Source organism: Oculina patagonica, chromosome 5 (assembly GCF_052425735.1).
Source record: "Oculina patagonica isolate OP01 chromosome 5, crgOcupat, whole genome shotgun sequence".
In the NCBI taxonomy this organism is placed as follows: Eukaryota; Metazoa; Cnidaria; class Anthozoa; order Scleractinia; family Oculinidae; genus Oculina; species Oculina patagonica.
The window spans coordinates 1,236,767-1,255,808 of record NC_135762.1 but is presented as its reverse complement, the minus strand read 5'-3'; the positions used below and the strand labels follow the sequence as shown (position 1 = coordinate 1,255,808).

General features: G+C 37.5%; 3 protein-coding genes across 5 annotated transcripts in view; all 3 read left to right on the top strand.

The window, feature by feature from the left end:
- LOC144654734 (uncharacterized) overlaps positions 1-13,427 on the top strand; it is a 59,608-nt gene extending 46,181 nt beyond the window's left edge. Inside the window, exons 1-5 of one of the 2 annotated variants that reach the window (XM_078514965.1) lie at positions 7,724-7,859; positions 10,250-10,693; positions 11,284-11,622; positions 12,301-12,387; positions 12,759-13,427. In XM_078514965.1, coding sequence (XP_078371091.1) covers positions 7,784-7,859; positions 10,250-10,693; positions 11,284-11,622; positions 12,301-12,387; positions 12,759-12,826 — 1,014 coding nt within the window. In that variant the 5' untranslated portion in view covers positions 7,724-7,783 and the 3' untranslated portion in view covers positions 12,827-13,427. Of the gene's footprint in view, positions 1-7,723; positions 7,860-10,249; positions 10,694-11,283; positions 11,623-12,300; positions 12,388-12,758 lie in introns of those variants that run through there. The other variant, XM_078514966.1, reaches the window with a different exon arrangement.
- On the top strand, positions 2,162-6,967 carry LOC144654736 (uncharacterized). The gene is made up of 4 exons (XM_078514968.1): positions 2,162-2,449; positions 3,966-4,352; positions 4,899-5,174; positions 5,853-6,967. The coding sequence occupies exons 1-4, from the start codon at positions 2,371-2,373 to the stop codon at positions 6,056-6,058; spliced, it is 948 nt and encodes a 315-aa protein (XP_078371094.1). The 5' UTR covers positions 2,162-2,370; the 3' UTR covers positions 6,059-6,967.
- Positions 13,428-13,547: 120 nt separating the features above from the next.
- On the top strand, positions 13,548-18,456 carry LOC144654747 (uncharacterized). 2 transcript variants are annotated; one of them, XM_078514979.1, is made up of 6 exons: positions 13,548-14,170; positions 15,604-15,966; positions 16,456-16,524; positions 17,070-17,159; positions 17,357-17,493; positions 17,840-18,456. In XM_078514979.1, the coding sequence occupies exons 1-6, from the start codon at positions 14,098-14,100 to the stop codon at positions 17,882-17,884; spliced, it is 777 nt and encodes a 258-aa protein (XP_078371105.1). In that variant the 5' UTR covers positions 13,548-14,097; the 3' UTR covers positions 17,885-18,456. The 2 variants fall into 2 exon arrangements, with proteins under 2 accessions (XP_078371105.1, XP_078371104.1); XM_078514978.1 differs by having other exon boundaries at positions 17,067-17,159.
- The last annotated feature ends 586 nt before the right edge of the window (positions 18,457-19,042 follow it).

The window sequence follows — 19,042 nt, the reverse complement described above, 5'->3', positions numbered from 1 at the left end:
TCATTTCTTTTACCAGTTAACTCCAAAAGGGACAGTAAAAATGTATTTTGCATGAGCAAAATGTATGTAAAATGTTAAACAAGGGGGCACTAATGCATTTCGTTTCCTCAGAGTCATACACTGTCAGTAAATGTTTTTGAAACAAATGTCGTACATTATATTTTACATTGTTCTACCCAATCAGCTGCTCATGCTCAAGCTCATTTACGAAGAGTGGAATCGTTAGCCAAACAGAAGTTCAGATTTAACCAATCTATTTTTAGTTCATAGCGGAGCTCCACAGCGGCCCGAAGGGCCGCAGAGCGGAGCCCCATACCCATAGAAAATTCACAGAAATAGGAAAACCATGAACTTGAGTTGTCATGGTCATCATGGCTAGCGGCATGGCTCGCGGGCGCGTACGGCGTACGGCGTACGTACAGTGTTGCGCACTTCAGAAATGGATAAACACTCATTTATTTGTTAATGGGCATCCAAGTTATGGTCAATTGACAGCTGTCAATACAAGGTATCCGCTGACTAGTATCACGCAATCATATCGCGGGCTCAGGTGTATAACTCATCGAGGTAACGCGTTTTTATAAAGTTGACCGCTGACCGAAAAATGGTTTTTCTATTGGATTGTGGGCTCATTAACTATTTTTTATTCCTACGGTCAGTGAATTCAGATATTTTAATAAAGGGCAAAGTAAATTACCGGGGAGCTCCGCTTTTAGGCTTGGCTAAATCTATTTAATATTCAGTGCAGTACAGTCGAAGCTCTCTTAACGGACACTCTCGTAAGCGGACAGCTCTACTTACGGCCGCCTTGTTTGAAACCCCGTTTTTAACTCCCATACAAACTCTGTATTTTTACATTCTCGTAAACGGACATTCCCGTAAGCGGCCGCGGACACTTTCAGAGATTACGACTTGGACTTTTTCTTTGTTTTTAAGCTCCCGTTAGCGGACACCCCATTGAAAATGCTGCTACCAACCTCTATATCTTGTTTTTAACAGTCAACTTCACATCGCCGTTCGTCACAATGATTTTACAGTAATTACAGTACCACATTTTAGTGCTTGTTTTGTCGTCATCCACGTCTGTCAGGTTATTGTTAGCTGGGCAAGCTCCCGTAAGCGGCCATATATCCCTTACACCTCAAGTGGCCGCTTACGAGAACCATTCTCGTAAGCGGCCAGCTCCAGTTACGGACACTTTTTTCGCGTCCCGAGGGTTACGAGAGCTTCGACTGTATTAGTCTAGTTCCCATTTGCAAATGAATTTTTCCAAGTAGGTTTTGGTATTGACTGGAAAAGTATATTGCGTAAAGGTCAGTGAATGAAGGTATATATGATATGTGGTGTGAAGTATTTTGGTATATCATATAACGGTACATGATGTAGTATATGGCCCGGTATGCTTAAAACTGCCTTAACTATTATCATTGTGCTCCATATAATTATATATGGTAATTGGCGTAGTTGTGTTATTTCGGCACATCTGACGTCAAGTACGCTACGGGCAAAACAGGTAAAGATGTGCCACACTCCTCAAGTGAACCAATCAGACAGTCCGTTCGAAATATCACACTGACAGAAGTATGAAATGGATCATGAGGTAAATTCCATTAATGAAATTGCTTGATAGGCGCTGTACCTAACTTGGTTGCTGAATACGTTAAAAATATAACGATTTAATAACAAAATTTAACACTAGCGTTTTCAATATTATAAAAGACTCTATTCACACGAAAAAATGTAATGACTGGAAATCCACACCAGCCTATGTTACAAAATTGGTCAATTGCTACTATGATAACACAAGGCAAACGACATTCGAATAACAAGTACACTGTTTTTCTTTTTGAAAGAATCCCAGTTAACGTTGTTTGCACGTGTTTTGTAACTAAAAACACCAGTTGTGCGCAGTAAACATGTAACATAACAACTAGTAACACTAACTCATTGAATACTGACAATAAGCAAGAAGCGGAGGATATTCATTTTCAAATGTTTCATGCATGTGGAATTGCCAGGAATTGTTAATTGCTGTAAGTATAATATATTGACATGCGTAGCGCCTTCAGTATAATTGCACATGATGTTGATTTTATTCAGTTTGCCACAGGGTCGTTTTTCTTGTGTCTATTCCTTGTGATCTATGATTGGCTGTTGGTGATACCTGATATCGCATTTTAATTGGATGAAAACAAACGTGTCGTTGCAGCGCTTTTTCTCGGAAACAGATTGCTTTTGTTCGTCACATTTCTTGAAATAAAGAAATAGTCAGTATAGCTTTCTGATAAGTTTCAAAATATATATTTCACAAGGAACTGAACGGACCTGTCTATATCACCAGCAATATTCAGTGGCGTTATTGAAACAAAAATGGTGAGGGACGGATCACAATCCAAAAGTAAACCGTCCATGTTTTCGTTTTACCTTATTGTGGCTCTCTGCGTCTCAGGTAAGTTTAATTAATTTACAACACTCCGCTCAATATTGAAAAAGGTTTACATCGGTGAATTCTTTCTCTATTTAGCGATGAGAATGTATACAGTGGAACCCCGATATAACGATGTGCCAAGGGGGCAGTAACATTATATCGTTATATCGAGGAATCGTTATATTGGGGTTCCGTCCCATACATTTTACTATTGCCGGGACATAACATATTCATCGTTATATCGGGAATATCGTTATATCGAAGATCGTTATATCGGGGTTCCACTGTATTACTGTCAAGGGTTAGTCGACTCTCGAAAGAAATAAAGAAAACCCGGAAGTACGGTACCTCTCGCCCACGATCAAAATTAATAAAATCCCAAGGGAACTACAAACCAACCACCTTAAACAATTTTCTACGTGAACATAAAATATGATTTGGAACTACATAGGAGGAGAGGACAAGTACGGTCGAGTCTCTTGCAACGCCTTAGATGCAATTTCTCAGTTGAACACGGAGTGAAAGTGAAACTGAATAACACGTCTCCTCCTAGCAGATGTATTATCAAAACAAGATTTCTAAAATCTTTGAATTACTGCGAAGATACTAAATTATAATGGCAATGAGATTCATATGACTGATCGGGACACAAATAAACGGTTGTAAATTGACAAACAAAGCGAATAAGTGGGAAAGAAAGCGACCGAACGGTTTTTTGCATACATTTGGCTGGTCTTGTTTATTGCCCTCCAGTAGAATGTCTGCTAAAGAAAACGAAACAAAATACATCATAATTTATTAAACGACAGGACGTTATAGAACTCGCCGGTTGAAAATAGCTAGTCGATTTGCTAAAAGCAAAACTTTAAATTTAGCTAGGATTTAGATAACAGAGCGTTTCCACGAGTTCCGGGAATTGTTTTCGTATCAGTTTTCTGAGAATGGACTTTCGGCAAAACAAAGAAACAATGGTGGTTACCTGGTGTGACACATGTCGTCCTGTTTTTCTGAGAAAAGCTTTTCATATTGGAGGATAAAAATATCAAGTTGCGGCGAACATAAACTATGTTTGACTATGTTTCAAGGTGCATTGTCAGTATTGGCTGATTTCCAGCATTTAATAAAAATTCCGTCAACACCTGAGAAGTAAACACGTTGGCAGGTTGGAAAAACTAGAATGATGGATTTGGAAATTTAGAATTGGAATACGCGGAATTCTCGGCAAAATGCCCAAGCACTTCAATCACTAATAAGAAAACCCTTACCAGTTACCGCTTTCCTTATAGATTTCGTTTCTTTTTATCACTTCGGTTGGAACTATGTTTTCGGAAAACATACGTGCAGATCATTCGGAAATTGTCCCGAATCCGATAAGAGTTATTTCAACATGTATTCTTATTCCCTTTTCGCTTTCTTTCCTTTATGACAATATGACAGTAGAGACCATTTGTTTAACGCAGATCTCATTTCTGTAGAGACCTTATTATTGATAAGGTCTTTAAAAAGTTGCTAGTATCTTTATTTTGTTTCATGCCAGTATCGTGCCAACAAAGGCGTCCCAGGATTGTCACTTGGCCAAGCAATCCTTTTATTGGAAAAAGCAACGGTAATGCGTCGTTGGACTGGTCTTTCGTGCTGCTGCCCAACGAGACATGGAACGGGAGCATATTTGAAGTGGTCTTTGGGGTCTGGAGATATCCAGGATATCTGAAGAAAAAGCTAATGGTCATTGACACACGAGGCGAAGTACTGATACGACGAAACTATGAGAAGAAAATCAGCTGCAAGTTCAACATGTCTCGTCTACAAGTGGCGTTCACACTTCACAATTTAAGCGTAGAAGACGAGAAACGTTACGGCCTTCAGGTTGAGTTTGGCTTGGCTCGGTCTCCCTTAACGGACACTGTTACGCTTCGTATTGAGGGTAATACTCAGTTTGAAGTACATTACGGTATATATACTGAATGATTAGAGGAAAGAAGTTACTCACTTACAAGCATCATAAGGTCTCCAAGTGTTTATTTCTATAAAACTTCTTTTTCCCTTTACTTTTACAACAACAGACGATAGGTCGTTAATGTGAGGAAAATTCAGTTGTTATACATGGACGATGTCTCGACATCACTAGTTCGGTAATAACAGAACAGGTCCGATGCACAGAAAACCTCGTTGCTTAACTTGGGCATTGCCAAAAAAAAGTTTGCTGGTGCTGCCACGAAGAAGGAACTTAAAGATTCAGAGACTGCTTCCTTCAATAAAAAAAGTTCAACTTCGTCTACTATTTATTGCTTGCTATGCAGATAGTTGTTTTAGGTTTAGATTGTCAGAAGCATCCAAAGAAGTAACTTTTTTAACTGGTTGGAAATTTGCATGTTCCCTGAACCATTTTCATTTCTTTTTTGTTTAGTCTCGCATAAACGAGAAATTAGGTAAAACGATTCTGATAAACATTTGAAATCACTTTTAACAGATCCACCCAAAATTACAAATCCACTACAGAGAAACGTTACGGTGAGAACTGGAGAAGACCTGGATTTAAATTGCCAGGCGAGTGGAGTTCCTGATCCAATTGTGACGTGGATAAGACTTGGACGAGTTATTAAAAATCAAACTCTGTATTTCAAGCGGGTGACAGCAAGTGACAGTGGACTTTACCTGTGCAAGGCTAATAACCAGGCAGGGGAAGACAGTAAGGAGATTATCGTCACAGTCAGTGATAATAACGATAAATTTCCACAAATCACAGGTAAACTACGCTTGTTACTCTCTTTGGATGTATCAAATACTGTAATTATTCATTTAGTAACTTTTTATTGACTTAGTTACCTACCTCCATAGTATAAAAAAGCATTTATTTAGATACAAGGTAACCTACCTATGCCAATCTACCTACCTACCTACCACCCTACCCACACACCCATCTACCTACCTACCTTCCTACCATCCTACCTTACTCTCTTGTCTACCTACCTACCTTACTTATTAACCAACCTACCTACCTATCTACCTACCTCCCTACCTATACCTACCTATCTCCCTACCTATACCTACTTACCTACCTACCTACCTACCTATACCTACCTACCTACCTACCTACCTACCTACCTACCTACCTATCTATCAATACCTACCAACCTACCTACCTATCTACCTACCTCCCTACCTATACCTACTTACCTACCTACCTACCTACCTACCTACCTACCTACCTACCTATACCTACCTACCTTCCTACCTACCTACCTACCTATCTATCAATACCTACCAACCTACCTACCTATTTACAATAAAGTCCCAAACTAGAAGGCAAAGCTGGCATTTCTATACCTTAAAGATCTATTCAAGTTTTAAATTTTGCTCGTTATCTGTGCACAGCATTTTATATTTTAGTGAACTACTCGTGACTATTAAATTTCTATTTCAGACTTTCCCAGCACTCCGGCCCCATCAAAAGCGGCGATCAGCCCTGTGGCATGGATAACACTGGCGGTCATTTGTGGATCACTTATTTTGATAGCACTGACAGTGCTTCTATCTCGCTTTCGTCGACGATATAAAAGAAATATACCTTATGAGCCGCAGATTAATGCCAAGACACCCAGTACTCACTCGATTCCTGCAGCTATCTAGCTTATGGCCCAGTTAAGACCTCAAATTTCTCTTATAAGAGATGATAACGGGGAGCGAAGATAAGCATTACCGTAGTAAGTTTTACGGTGTTCTTTGTGAGCAGCATCCCGTTATCCCTTGAATGCTAGACGACGTGACGGCTTACAATCGGTGAAACGTATGCCAACTATTTGATGTTAAATCAACGCTTTCAACTTGTCCGTTGACGCAGTGGAGCGGGGCAGAGTAAGGAAAAACAAGGCAACAAATTCTTCGGTTCTGTATTCTTGTATCTTCACTGGTCTTTGATTAAAAACGTAGTTCAAATCGAAATACGCCTCTACAGTAGCACTAAAAATGATTCCGTTGAATTAACTCAACTGAATTCAAATGCAGTTAAATCCGATTAAAGATTTGGTTACCTACTGGGTGAAATTTGACGTTTTTACTGGGCCTAAGTACTACCTTACACTGTAGTGACACATCTACCAGCTGAGTTCCACTTGTGTTTAATAACAACATTATAAGCAAATGATACATAAATAAATTTGCTACTCATAGAGATAACTAACATAAAACTGATATTATTTGTAAAAACAACGCAAACAATACTGGACACAGGACAGGAGAGTGTAATTACTTTTTGATTTGTAAATACGTACGTACAGCCTCCATGTAGGTGAAATAACTGGAAGTTATTTCACTTTATTAATTTTATCCGCATTGACTTTGAGTTTATATGATAACAACTTCAAAAAAAGATGAAGTTCTATCAGTTGAAGTTTATTTTTTGTTGCACTTTAAGTCTGAAATTAAACTAATGGCATAAAAAAGATAAAGAAATAAAATATAAACTTCCGTGAAGTAAATTCCCATCACAGCAAGTGACCGCCATCACTGTGAAAAAATAAAGTTCTTTTTAACGACAAAGAGTTGATGATTATAATAAAATTTTGTTTTGTGTTATTAGGGCGATCAGTGTTTGACATAATAAAATTTTGGTTTGTATCTGATCTTAAAAAAGTTGGTAAAAACGTACGTATAAAACTGAATTTTCGGTAACTCTCTGTTACCTTCATCAGAGTTAAAATTGGTTCAGTTTTTGCATAATAAGTATTTTATACACCGCCGGTCTCTAGGGATGTTCCCAATGTTAAATAAACTTGTGGGAAATTCACATGCTCATTCACACAGTTAATGTCCTGGATAGAATGTAGCGCTTCTAGGAATAGGCTTCTAGGAATTAGTTTTCTAGGAACTATATATATGGAAATGGTCCTTTTGTTTGTTTATTTGTTTTTGGTCAACTTTGATGTTGAACAGCCATGCTTGTGTAACCCTATCAGGCGCTACAATCAATATTGCGACAAAACTACTCAGGGGTCGGGTGGTGGGGCCGGGACCAGGGGGACGACGCTGTAACGAATAGCAGTGAAACTTGCAATGCATTTTTTAAGCCAAAAGGCTAAAATATTTTTCCCTTCCAAGGGCAACGCGCGTGCGATCGAACCAATCGAGTTTGCAGATTTGCAATGTGTGATTGTGATCTTATGTTGACTGCATATCGTATGTTTTTATGAGTCTGATGTATGTCACTGTCACTTCCTGCCTTTCGCGGAAAATAAAACAATTGATCATTGTCGAGCCTATCAATGCGACCACAATGACTCATCATATATTCCCTCATTAACAAGACGCGCTTACTAAGCATAATTCTTTCACTCGATTTCATCTTCAGTGGAAGCTATGCTTTATCGATGGGACGTAACGTTGAAGAACCTCTTATTGAACTTTCTGATTTGCATTATTGCCCCGTTGCAAGGTAAGCTTTCACTGTAAAGATGAATGCATTTTTAGATGTTTATAGATCTTTATTATTATTGTTGAGACAGTGTTGCTGGACCCTGCCTCGTACAAGTTTACTGATCAAGTAGGAACTAATCGCTTGATGCGAGACTGAGCAGCAGACCCGTCGCTAGGCTGATCACGGGGAAGTTAACCTCATAAACATTGAAGAAAACAACTTACCACGTTACAATTGGTTAGGTGCTAAGAAAAAAATAATTTGTCAAGGATACCTGACCATGTCACGCTTCACGGTTACTGTTATGTAAATCCGTTGTTGTTAGTATTATTTGAAGTCGTCGCTGAACCATACATAATGCCGAAAAGGTTCCTGCCTTTCTCGGAAAAATGCAATAATTTAGGACAGCTAGGAACCTCATTGCTCATGCCCAGCTGTCAACGCAACAATAGAAGAAATGACATATATGTCAATTTCTTGGTTTATCAGTTAATTAAACAAATTCAACCAAAACCTCTGCGATTCAGGATTCAGCGATGCTATTCTCCTCAGGGAAAGCGTTCTCAATCAAGTTATTTGCTTATTTGCATTTTTTCTGCAAGGTAAGTTTTTACTGCGTGGGCTATGCGGACAGTGCGAATACACGCATTTATATTTGCCACATCCGCGTTTTCATACTTTGGGTTTTGTCAACTGATCAGTTTTTGTTCCATTATTAAAGGGCCTATTTGTTCAAAGGGTAAAGCTATCCACCAGATAAATCGCTATCCAGTGGATAGTCATAAGATTTAACCGGTGGATAGCGCGCCGCGTTATCCATTTGTTAAACAACTGGGGCTAGGTCTTGATACCTCACTAATAGTTTATACTAGTAAGTTTAGTTCGAAATCTTCATTTTGATTTTAATTCCCATGGTGTGGACGAGGTGATCTGATCCCTAACTCCCTAACGTTCACGAGCTGCTTGGCTGACTCCAAACTTGAGTAAACAAGTACCCTATATAACAAGTGGCACTTTTCAGCTTTTTTTATTTATCGATGATTTTTATTTACTTTATAAGCAAGCGTGAGAAGGCAGCAGGTTTTGCGGTTCCCAATTTTGAGTTATCTTGATAAAGGACTGCATACGAACGGGCAATTTGATTGATAATTTTTTAGACTCACACTGCTCTGTAAATTCTGCCAATTTAAACACGTTTTGTAGTAAAATTTCATTTCGATTTACATGTACATGCAACAGTCATTGACTGCAGTCATTGAAGGTCACTTCAGTGTTACGATCTGACATTGGTATCACTGGCTTGTGTGTGTGTGTGTGTTACATATTTACGTACAGTTGAAGTTTTACTTGCAATTGATATTTCAGGGTTTTAACATTGTAAGTAGCGAGTAAAACAAAACAAAACAAACAAAAACAAAAACTCCACCTATATAGGCTAAAGTAAGATCGACCTACAAAAACAACTGAGCTATAGCTAGTGCAAAATATTAATGCTAACATGCATCCGGCAACAGTGCAGCCAGGCTGAAATTAATAAAATTTGGAAAAAAGGCAATCTATTTATTGTATTAAAAAACAATTCTTATATGATCAAGGACACGTACACAAGTAAAATAATGATAACTTAATTAAGTTCAAAACAGACCCATGTTTGTGACATGGCCAATTAAGTAACATTACACCGTTGTGCTTTTTTTGCGGTTATTGTATCCCAGTTTCAAAGTTCAGGCCGATCGAAAGAAACTAATGACAATTCTCTCACAGATAACTTGATAAAATTATATGATATGTCATTACAGTATAGTTGCAGTCGGTTCTAGTGCAAGTTTAAAATTTACGAGTGTTTTAGGGAATGCTAAATATTTTTCTATTAAATTAGACGGATTATGTTCATTTGATACGTAACTGTGATATTAGCTTTAACATGGTCGATGATGGCTGTAAGGGCTGTTCCCTCCAATTTTTTATCTTTTTAGCGATTATCATTCAATTCTTACACTATTACTAGACCAGCTATTATAACATTATTAGCTCAGTATTATAAGATAAGTATTATTAGAATTAGATTTTTATATTGTTATTAAATATTTTACAGAGTTAAAAAATGTAATTGTTGTTTTTAGAATATATTTATTTCGTGTCCTCAAATAAGTATGGGTTTCCTCGAGCTTAGTTTTTTTTTCTACTTGTTGCAATATTTGTTTCGGAGGTTGTTCACATTGGCCCTAAAAACCCATTCAGGGGAGTGTATATTTGTTTCATTTTATTTATTTGTATTCATTGTTGTGCTTCGTGTACATGTATATGTATATCTGCTGCATTATTACATTTCTGGTCAAACCTTTGTTCAATATAAGGGTGTTATTACATTTGTGGTCAATTATCACATTTCTGGCTTCTACTCGTAGCATCATCCATATCCTTAACAGATGACAGGCCGCCAGATAACCAAAAGGTTGAATTAGGAAAAGACGTGTCCCTGACCTGGAGTTTCTCGTACGCCAACTCGGAAGTCATCTCACAAGGTCCATGGAATGCTCGGGGTGTGCAAGAAATTATCTTTGGCACCTGGAAACCTATTGCTGATGGAATTTATTTGGACGAGAAAATCGCTGCAGTGTATAGCAATGGAACGTTTAAGGCTCGTGATGGATATGGCAGGGATGAATTGGATTGGAACTGGTCAAAATACAAATTAACATTTACGATAAAAAGCTTCACCCTTCAAGATCAAGCAAAATATGGGATAAATGTCGAGTTTAGCTCAGCACAGAAGTCTCTAAAAGATACTGTGGATGTTAAGACTGGAGCGTCATACACAGGCCAGGATGCAAATTCGACTGTGCGAAATGGTAAGCAAAAATGGTACAGTAAACACCCACGTACGAGTGAAAACCATAATGTTTTTTATTTGTCATTAATTTTGCTGTTTTACGCGCGAAAATTTATTCAGCCTTATAAAGAAAATGATACTGTCAATAAGTAAAGTTAAGAGAGTGTTGAAAGGGGGAGGGAGTATAAATCCCAATTTTTGCAGCCCAAATTTGCCCAAATGCCATCCCAGCCTATTGTTTTCTCAAATTTTCAAAATCCCAGTCCCAGTTGTATTGTTTTTCTGTCTGTAATTTTGCCAGTCACCAAATCCTAGTCCCAGTGACCCATATCACCCATTTTCACAATCAAAATTTGCTCAAATCCAGTTCCCATTTTATCCCTTCAGGTTCCTCAGTTAAATGTTTCGAGCCGAGCCAGTTTTATAAACACTTGTAACTGAATGCCCTAAAAAATGATGCCTAGTGTGATTTAATATCAGCCTGGCAGATAAAAGATTAGCTACGAGCGATCCAAATACACCGTTAATACTTATATGCTTAATTCACACTTCTAAATAGTGTCAGCGTTTGAGAATAGCTTGTAATTAAGTTATAATCTCTTCTTTTAGAAACAGCGTTTACATCCGAAACCGTTGACTTGCTGTTTAAAAGATCCGATTACGACCAAGAAGACGATTTTTCCAAGTACAGAATTTACAAAGGGAATGTTACCACCATCATTCTCAAAAAGGAACAGGACGGAAACGATCATGGCTTCTGTAGCACTGACTCGGTGTTATTCAACCAGTGCCAGAAACGATACTCTCTACGCTATGTAAACGGTACCCATGTGTCCTTCCGTTTACGAAACGTGACTCTACAGGATTCTGGTCGGTACGTCCTTCAAGCATATTTCGGGGGAGTTTCTCATGATCCAGAATACGCTGAAATCAATTTTAGTGTACAAGGTAATTCATTTTGTAAATCACTGTGTCAACAGAAGTCTACAACTTGTGATGCCCCTTTCTATCTTCTCCAGTTTTGATAGAAAGATGATGATGATGATGATGATGATGATGATGATGATGATGATGATGATGATGATGATGATGATGATAATGATGATAACTTTTTTATAAGTACCTGCCAAAATCTTACTCAAAGCTGTAATTGATTGACTTGTGTATTTAGTCAGGTGCACCATTTCGTGAGAGACTGACAAATACGGTGCAGAATGAATCAACCTTATTTTTTATGAACCTCAATCTGGAACTAACATTGTTTGTCATTGAGTTTGAAAAAAAAAATAAAATTTTTTGGAAAAAATTAAAAAAAAAAAAAAAAAAAAAAAAATTGAGAATTATAAAGCAGACAAAAAAAAATAAAAAAAAAAAAAAAAAAAATTTCCCAATTTTTTTAATTATTTAAAAAAAAAAATATAATATTTCTTTTTACAATACAAGCAATTTAAAAATTAATAAAATTTTTTAGGGAAGACAAAAAATAACACATTATATCTCGATATATTTTAATAAAAAAATAGATATGTTATTTAGTTAGCAATACAGTAAAAATAATGATAGCTCAGTAATATTTAATGGGAGGAAATAAGATCGATAATATTCTTTTTTTGTGATCTATTTTAGAAAAACCCAGTACTCATGCTCCAGTAGAACCATCTTCCACTCAAGCTTATGAAACATCAGCTCCCAAAGCAAAAAGTGGCCATTCAGGTTTGTAAATAAAGTACAGTGCAGTACAGTACAGTGCAGTGCAGTGCACAGTGCAATTCTGTACAGTACGGCGTTGTTAAGTGAAGTGAAGTGCAGTGCACAGAGCAGTGCAGTTCAGTGCAGTGCTGTGCTGCACATGCTGTGCTGTGATATGCTGAGTAGTATAGCCCCGGCGTTCAATGCTGAGGTGTAGTGTGCTATGGAGTGTTGTGCTGAATTCTGCAATGGGCTAGGAGTATTGTTGCTATTGTTCCCTTTGGGATAGGTTACCCCCCCCCCCCCCCCACAAGCGTGGTAACCTGCATGATGGTTTTGTTATTGCTGCTTCTTCTTTTTTTTCTGACAGCTTGTTTTTCGTTTATGTTTTTCAGATATTAAATTTTCCGTCACATTGGTGTTCGTGTTGATGACTTTCCAAGTTCTGTTTAATTACCTTTAATACGAAAGGTCTCGTGTTAAAAGTAGTCAACAGTGTGATATTGATTCGTTAAAGATTTCACAAATTGAAGGATCTGCCAACACGTTCTCAATTATCAAACTGGCTAAAGTAACTACAGGCTGGATAAGCATGCCATACAGAGACAAATACATAAGTGAGGTCACCATAGCATCGAACACGCACGTTACACGTGCAAATATAATCAATCATGCAGTTTTCTGACTGTTAACTGCTGTCAAATTCATCATTGATATCAGTGCTAGCCTACAACGTGCATTGTGGGAGATGTAAAGTAAAAGGCCGGAAACCTAATTATTAATTGACATTTGTGATACCTCTGAGTTCACACAGTGCAAGAATTTCGATATTTGGTGGGATATATTTTTTATGAAAAATTACAATGAACAGAAGAAGTGTTGTTAATTTTTAACTTTTGTATTTCGATGTACAAACATATTTGATATGCTCTATTGGATCCCCTCATTATCGTGCTAGACTTTAACTTCTTCCCACGTCTCACACGCCCACAATCTACTTAGTTCTTATAAACTAGTGCTCAGAAAAAAATAAATGTGAGAATAAACTGAAATTAATTTTAAAATTCTAGCAGTTGTCTTTATTGCCGAATCAGAATCAATGAATTAAAGTGAAGCTTAAGTGAAGTTTTCATCTCGCTTGATTCGTCCTACTGTACTAAGGAAATGACTTCATGTATTTTGATTTATTTTAACTGTTTTGGTCTCGCGACATCATCATGTAGAAGCAGGAGAAGTAGGTCGACCTCCCTTGAGCAGATGCAACGCTGGTAAGACTAATAAGGGAGTGGTCAAGAAGTAGAGGGTGATGGGCCGGAACAAAAAGCGCCGACCCTGTAGGTAGGAAAAGTTGACACGGCGACACAACGCAAACATTATTTGAAGGAAAATTAACTGCACTTATGCTAGAGAAAATCCCGTAAAAAAAAAGCAAACAAACAAAAACGAGAAGCATTAAAATTAACTCATGAAGCGTACATGATATTGTTGTTACGTTTTGAAAGTTTGTTTAAAAAACGAACGGATGCGTTAAAGAGAGTTTACGTGACCAGCACAAAAAAAGACTAGGTGGAGGCTGTAGTCAACTCAGGAATGACAGAAATTTGTCCACAAACCGCAATAGGGCACACAGCTTTGTTCTCGACATGCTGACCAATCGTTTTTAATTAAGTCCTTTGGTCATTCCGAGGAAAAACATCGCCTTATCATCAACAGTTAGCCACGAAACGGAGCGGCATGTACTATCGGATAGCAGCCATTACTGCTTTCATCTATAGCCTTGAAGCAGGTCTGTCAGGGTGTAAACTAGGTGAGTCATGATCATATCTATACTTGACAATTTGGAGAGTAATCACTGAGGCGTATTTACTTATGTCGGGCCTATACTCAGACAATATGACGATTTTTAGTGTAAAATATTGCATTGTCCGCCATGTCCTAACTACTTCCACCTCCGGAAACAGAAAAAATAGAAGCCAAAAAAATGATTTTACTGTTGACATGACAGTATATTTTAAAGTTTAAGTGTACAATGCGTTGGACAAAATGGCGAACCAAGGCCCAAAGAGCGACAAGAGCATAACGTTTTAAATTAAGCTTGCTGGTTAATAACTGATATAAATCTAAGAATCTCAGTAATACAGTAACCAGCAACACAGATGGCTTTGCTTGCAGTGATTTGGCGAAGAAAAATGCTGTCACGCTACGCATCAAGAGAACACGCTTGCGTGGACTTTGCTCCCAAACACGTGTGTACTTTGCTTAAGTCACGTGCACTGTCAAAAACCGGAACAACTGGAACTGATAAAATTTGCTGGCACAGCACTTCTGTGATCTGTTGTGCGTCCGATCGGCAGCCATGCGGTTCTCCAGGAAAGTTTCTTTGACCGCTTTAATTGGCGTTTTTGATTTTTATTTGCGAGCTAGAATTTCTATTGCGAACCGAGACTTAGTAGACTTGACTAGGGACTTCGTTCGATGCAACAACGTATAGTTGTTTTTCTATAAGATGATTGTTTGAGTCAGTCAGCATATACAGTCATTGATATGCAAATGCAATGCATTGAGTAGTTTGATGCAGCTCAGACTAGGCTAGCCTGATTTCTGTCGATCCAAACAGTATCGAACAAGGACTAACAAGCAAATTAACGTATTCGGCCAACCTTGTTCCCAATCATCGATCGGTCCATCGTAGTTTATTAGGGCTTGTGGAGTTGTGATCACCGAAAGTCGTATCACATGTTGTTTTTCTTGTTTTGAAAGGAAAAGATGGCAACAAAATTTAAAACCTAATTTATGTAGAATGATAACCAGCAATTCAGTTCAGTAACAACTTACAGGCAGAGACACGTAAAGCTTCTCACTGTAACTTCTGCTGGTGAATAAGAGTCAGGGCCTGAGATTTCTGCAGCTAGGTATTGAAATGTTACCGAAGGTCAGTTTTCAATGTCAGGCAAGGAACGAGCGCAGTTGTTTGACTTATCTGTACACCTTGCCACTTAATTTATTTTAAGTTCCAAGATTTTCTACTGAACGGAATGCTGTACTGGCCATGTTCAATGAATGATATCCTCAGATCATCTTCGCATTGTTCATCTTCCAGCTTCAACAAATCGAATTCGGTTATATAACGTACGTGTCGCGGAATACACTTGCACATTTTAATTTCAGTTATATTTTAGGAAGCTTTTCTGTAAATTTTTATCAATGGATGTACATCTCTCTACCATTTATTTTTTTCAGTTGTTGTGCTAGGCAACGCCGTTAATACTTCTCAAGTCTACAACATTTCTACTGGAGAAACCGCTAAGCTCTTTTGGCCCCGATCGGACCGTGAAGGCTTGAATGAGTTCAAGGAGTATCGTGCCTGGAGGGACGGCGTTGCTTTCGCCATCATTAAAAAAGGAAAGCAGAACGCAACATGCCCGGATGATGTTTTGCAACAGTTTTGCCTGAAAAAGACAGAGTTTAAGATTTGGAATATGACCCATTTATTACTGGAAGTAAACAACACCACTTTCGACGATCGTGGGAACTATACAGTCGAGCACGTCTTTAGATGGATGGAAGCAAACCATAAAGACAAGATAATTCTGAAAGTAGTAGGTGAGTAACGAAAGATAAATCAGTTGAGGTATAGACACTAGCTATTGTTATAGTTTGTAATGCCATTTCTGGGCATGATCTGCGGACCTATGTACATGTGCAGTACGTGCCTCTCCTCGTGTGTGTAGAGAATAAAATCCTTGTGTTTATCTGGGTTTGTTCTCCTAATATTTGTTGGTAAATCTTGATTCCACGGACCCAAAACAACAACACTATTATTAATCACTGAATCATTTTAAGTTTCATTTTAAGAGTTTTTATTAAATATATGTACGCCGTGTTATAATACCATGAATTACCGTGACAAAGTTGAATGTGAAACTTCCACTTGTCGTTTGCCATCAAGACCTTTTGGAATTAATAAGTAACTATGTACAAAATTTCATCTCAACATAAAAATGATGATGATGATGTTGATAACATGAAGGAATAATTTGTCTTTTATTGTTTTATTTTATTATATATATATATATTTTTATTATTATTTAGCGAAACCTACATCAACGGTAAAATCCCCAAGTCAATGTAGTTCAACAAAAGCTAAAAGCCGCACTCCAAGTAAGGATTCTAACAATTTGATGACCGTTTTTATTTTAGTGTTATTTTAGTGTTAATCACGTTACTGAGAACAAGACCCATGAAATTCTGCAATATGAGAGACATTTATAATTTAATTTAATTCTAAAATTGATCAAAATCGTATTCATCCTGAGTAATTTCTTGCGAGTCGACCTCTGTTTCAGTCAGTTTTAATGTCAATTTATTATATTTTCCCCACGGATAAGATTTAGTAAGGAACAGCTAGGAGCTCTCAACAAACACCACTGGGCTTACAAGGAGAGCCCTGTATATAACATACATAACCATATAATAGCAAAGTGTTTTATTATTTAGCAACCGTATTTCGCATTTGTATTACGCATTTTACAAATTATAAAGATACTCTTTGATTTTCTTTCCTACTGGTATGTAAACCGCGACAAACGGACAGCTATTGCTAACTTTAGCTAGAACAAAGAAAATATTGATTTGAAACTAACTAGTTTTTTTTTATAGAAAATGCTCTCATTAATATGCTTTTTTTATTTCTTTCCACAAAGTAGACCTGACCAGAACGAGCTCAAAGAGTTCTTCAGTTCAGTCAGTGGTCCTTGGTGGAACTACCACAACACTGCAAACTCACCACACATCAGGTTTTAATGGAAAATCTCACTAAATCTCTGTTAATTTAAATTTTGTAAAACAAATTCCTTTTTCTCCTTATAGTTTCAATATACATTGTCAAGCAATTGACGAGGATAAGAAGAATAGTGGTCAATTTTAATATACCACCTTAGAACTGTACTTGTTTCTTATTGAAGGAAATAATTTAAAATTTTTACTTTTTTAGAACTATCCACGACTACGACTAAACCTTCAGCCCGAGCTTCCTCTGGTGGGATTTCGTTTAACCTTGCAGGAAGGCCATTCGTTCTTCTGCTCGGTCTACTTTTTTTATCAGTTGTAGACATAAAGTCACTTCAAATGGTAAGTGCATATAATTCAGGAAAATACTCTGTCAGATTTTTTTTAAACGCGAAAGAAATTCGTTTAGCTTCGTTTTATAACATGGCAGTCAACAACGACAGAAAATACATCTCCTTCATTAACGTCAAGTGAGTATCACGTGTCCAGCTGTTTGATTGTATGTGAATACATTCTGTGTTCATATGAAGTCTTTTGTGCAGGCAATACCATTTGTTAATTCTCATCTGAAAATGCAAACAATAAAACGAACCTCGTTGGATTTTCTTTTTAGACTGATAGTCAGTTGCTTCACGGCCATATCTCACCTGACTGTAGCTAACTTCGCGTTTTCTCCTTCATCTCACAGATTACTTTATTTTTTCACTACAATTCAAGCATAATAGTGTTCTAAAGATGGCATCCGTGTAGTTAACACAGTGAACGATACTAGAGGGACAAATAAATCAACGCAATCGAACAGAGGCCTGCACGCAGTGAGAGCTCAGTAAGGCAGTGGATGGCGGACAGAGTAATCAGTCTCACGAGTGCACTTGGTCGCTGTTTTTTTTTTTTTTCAAATTGGTGAAATAAGAATCGGAAACTCTTCCATGCAGTGCCGTTACAAAGAGATAAAGTCGAACTGATTCCCCTGTGGATAAAGCTACAATCCAAGACAACAATCTTGGGACACTTGCTGTTTTTTTTTTTAAAAAATCCCTCCTCTCCCCCCTTTTCAATGTTGTGTAACCTGATAAAACAATGGCTCCCATTGCTGTCTATTGGCGGATTTGCAATATTGGAAAGGGGGGAAGGAAGAATCTTTATTTCATAGCATTCGTAACGAATTGTCACGTTATAAGGTGTGGTGTCCCAAATACCTTTGTCTGGGATTGTAGGTGTCAGGACGACGACGTCACCACCATCTTCATGACATTATAGCTTCTATTGATCACGATTAAAGAACATATTAAAATATTTTTATTAATAATATTTTGTTTATTTGCTGTTGCTGTTGTTTAACTGGTTTAGCCCATCATCAGTTACTTTACTGCTATTACTGTATCGTTTCCGAGTAAGAGAAAGGCTTTCTTGTAAGAACCTTAGTTTTGAGAAAGGACAGACTTCCGAAAATGCTCAGAATATACCCAGGATGAAGTATGGGTAAGAACTTTATTTTTCTAATACATACATGTACAGGACGAATCAACCTTTATTCAAATCCAATCTTCAAAACCATACGTTATGCAACCTATGATTTTCCAAATCATCACGAACAGGAGCCGGTCACGAAGAAGAAAAAGTTGTCGATACACATTTTTTTGTTTTGTTTTTTTAATGATCAATCACTTTGTTTTATACAACTGAAAGTATGAACGAATCTTAGATCAAACGTTATCTTGCTGTTCTCTTCACAGTTTTCCCTCGTCTTGCTTCCATCGTGATATTTTATTTTCGACTTTTCTCTACCAATAAGTTTCAGGTCAGGAGGGTATAAGTACTGAACGCGCATGATAACGCAAACGCAAAACTAAAGTATAATTTAAAAATGCCTGTAATTTTAGTACAAAGG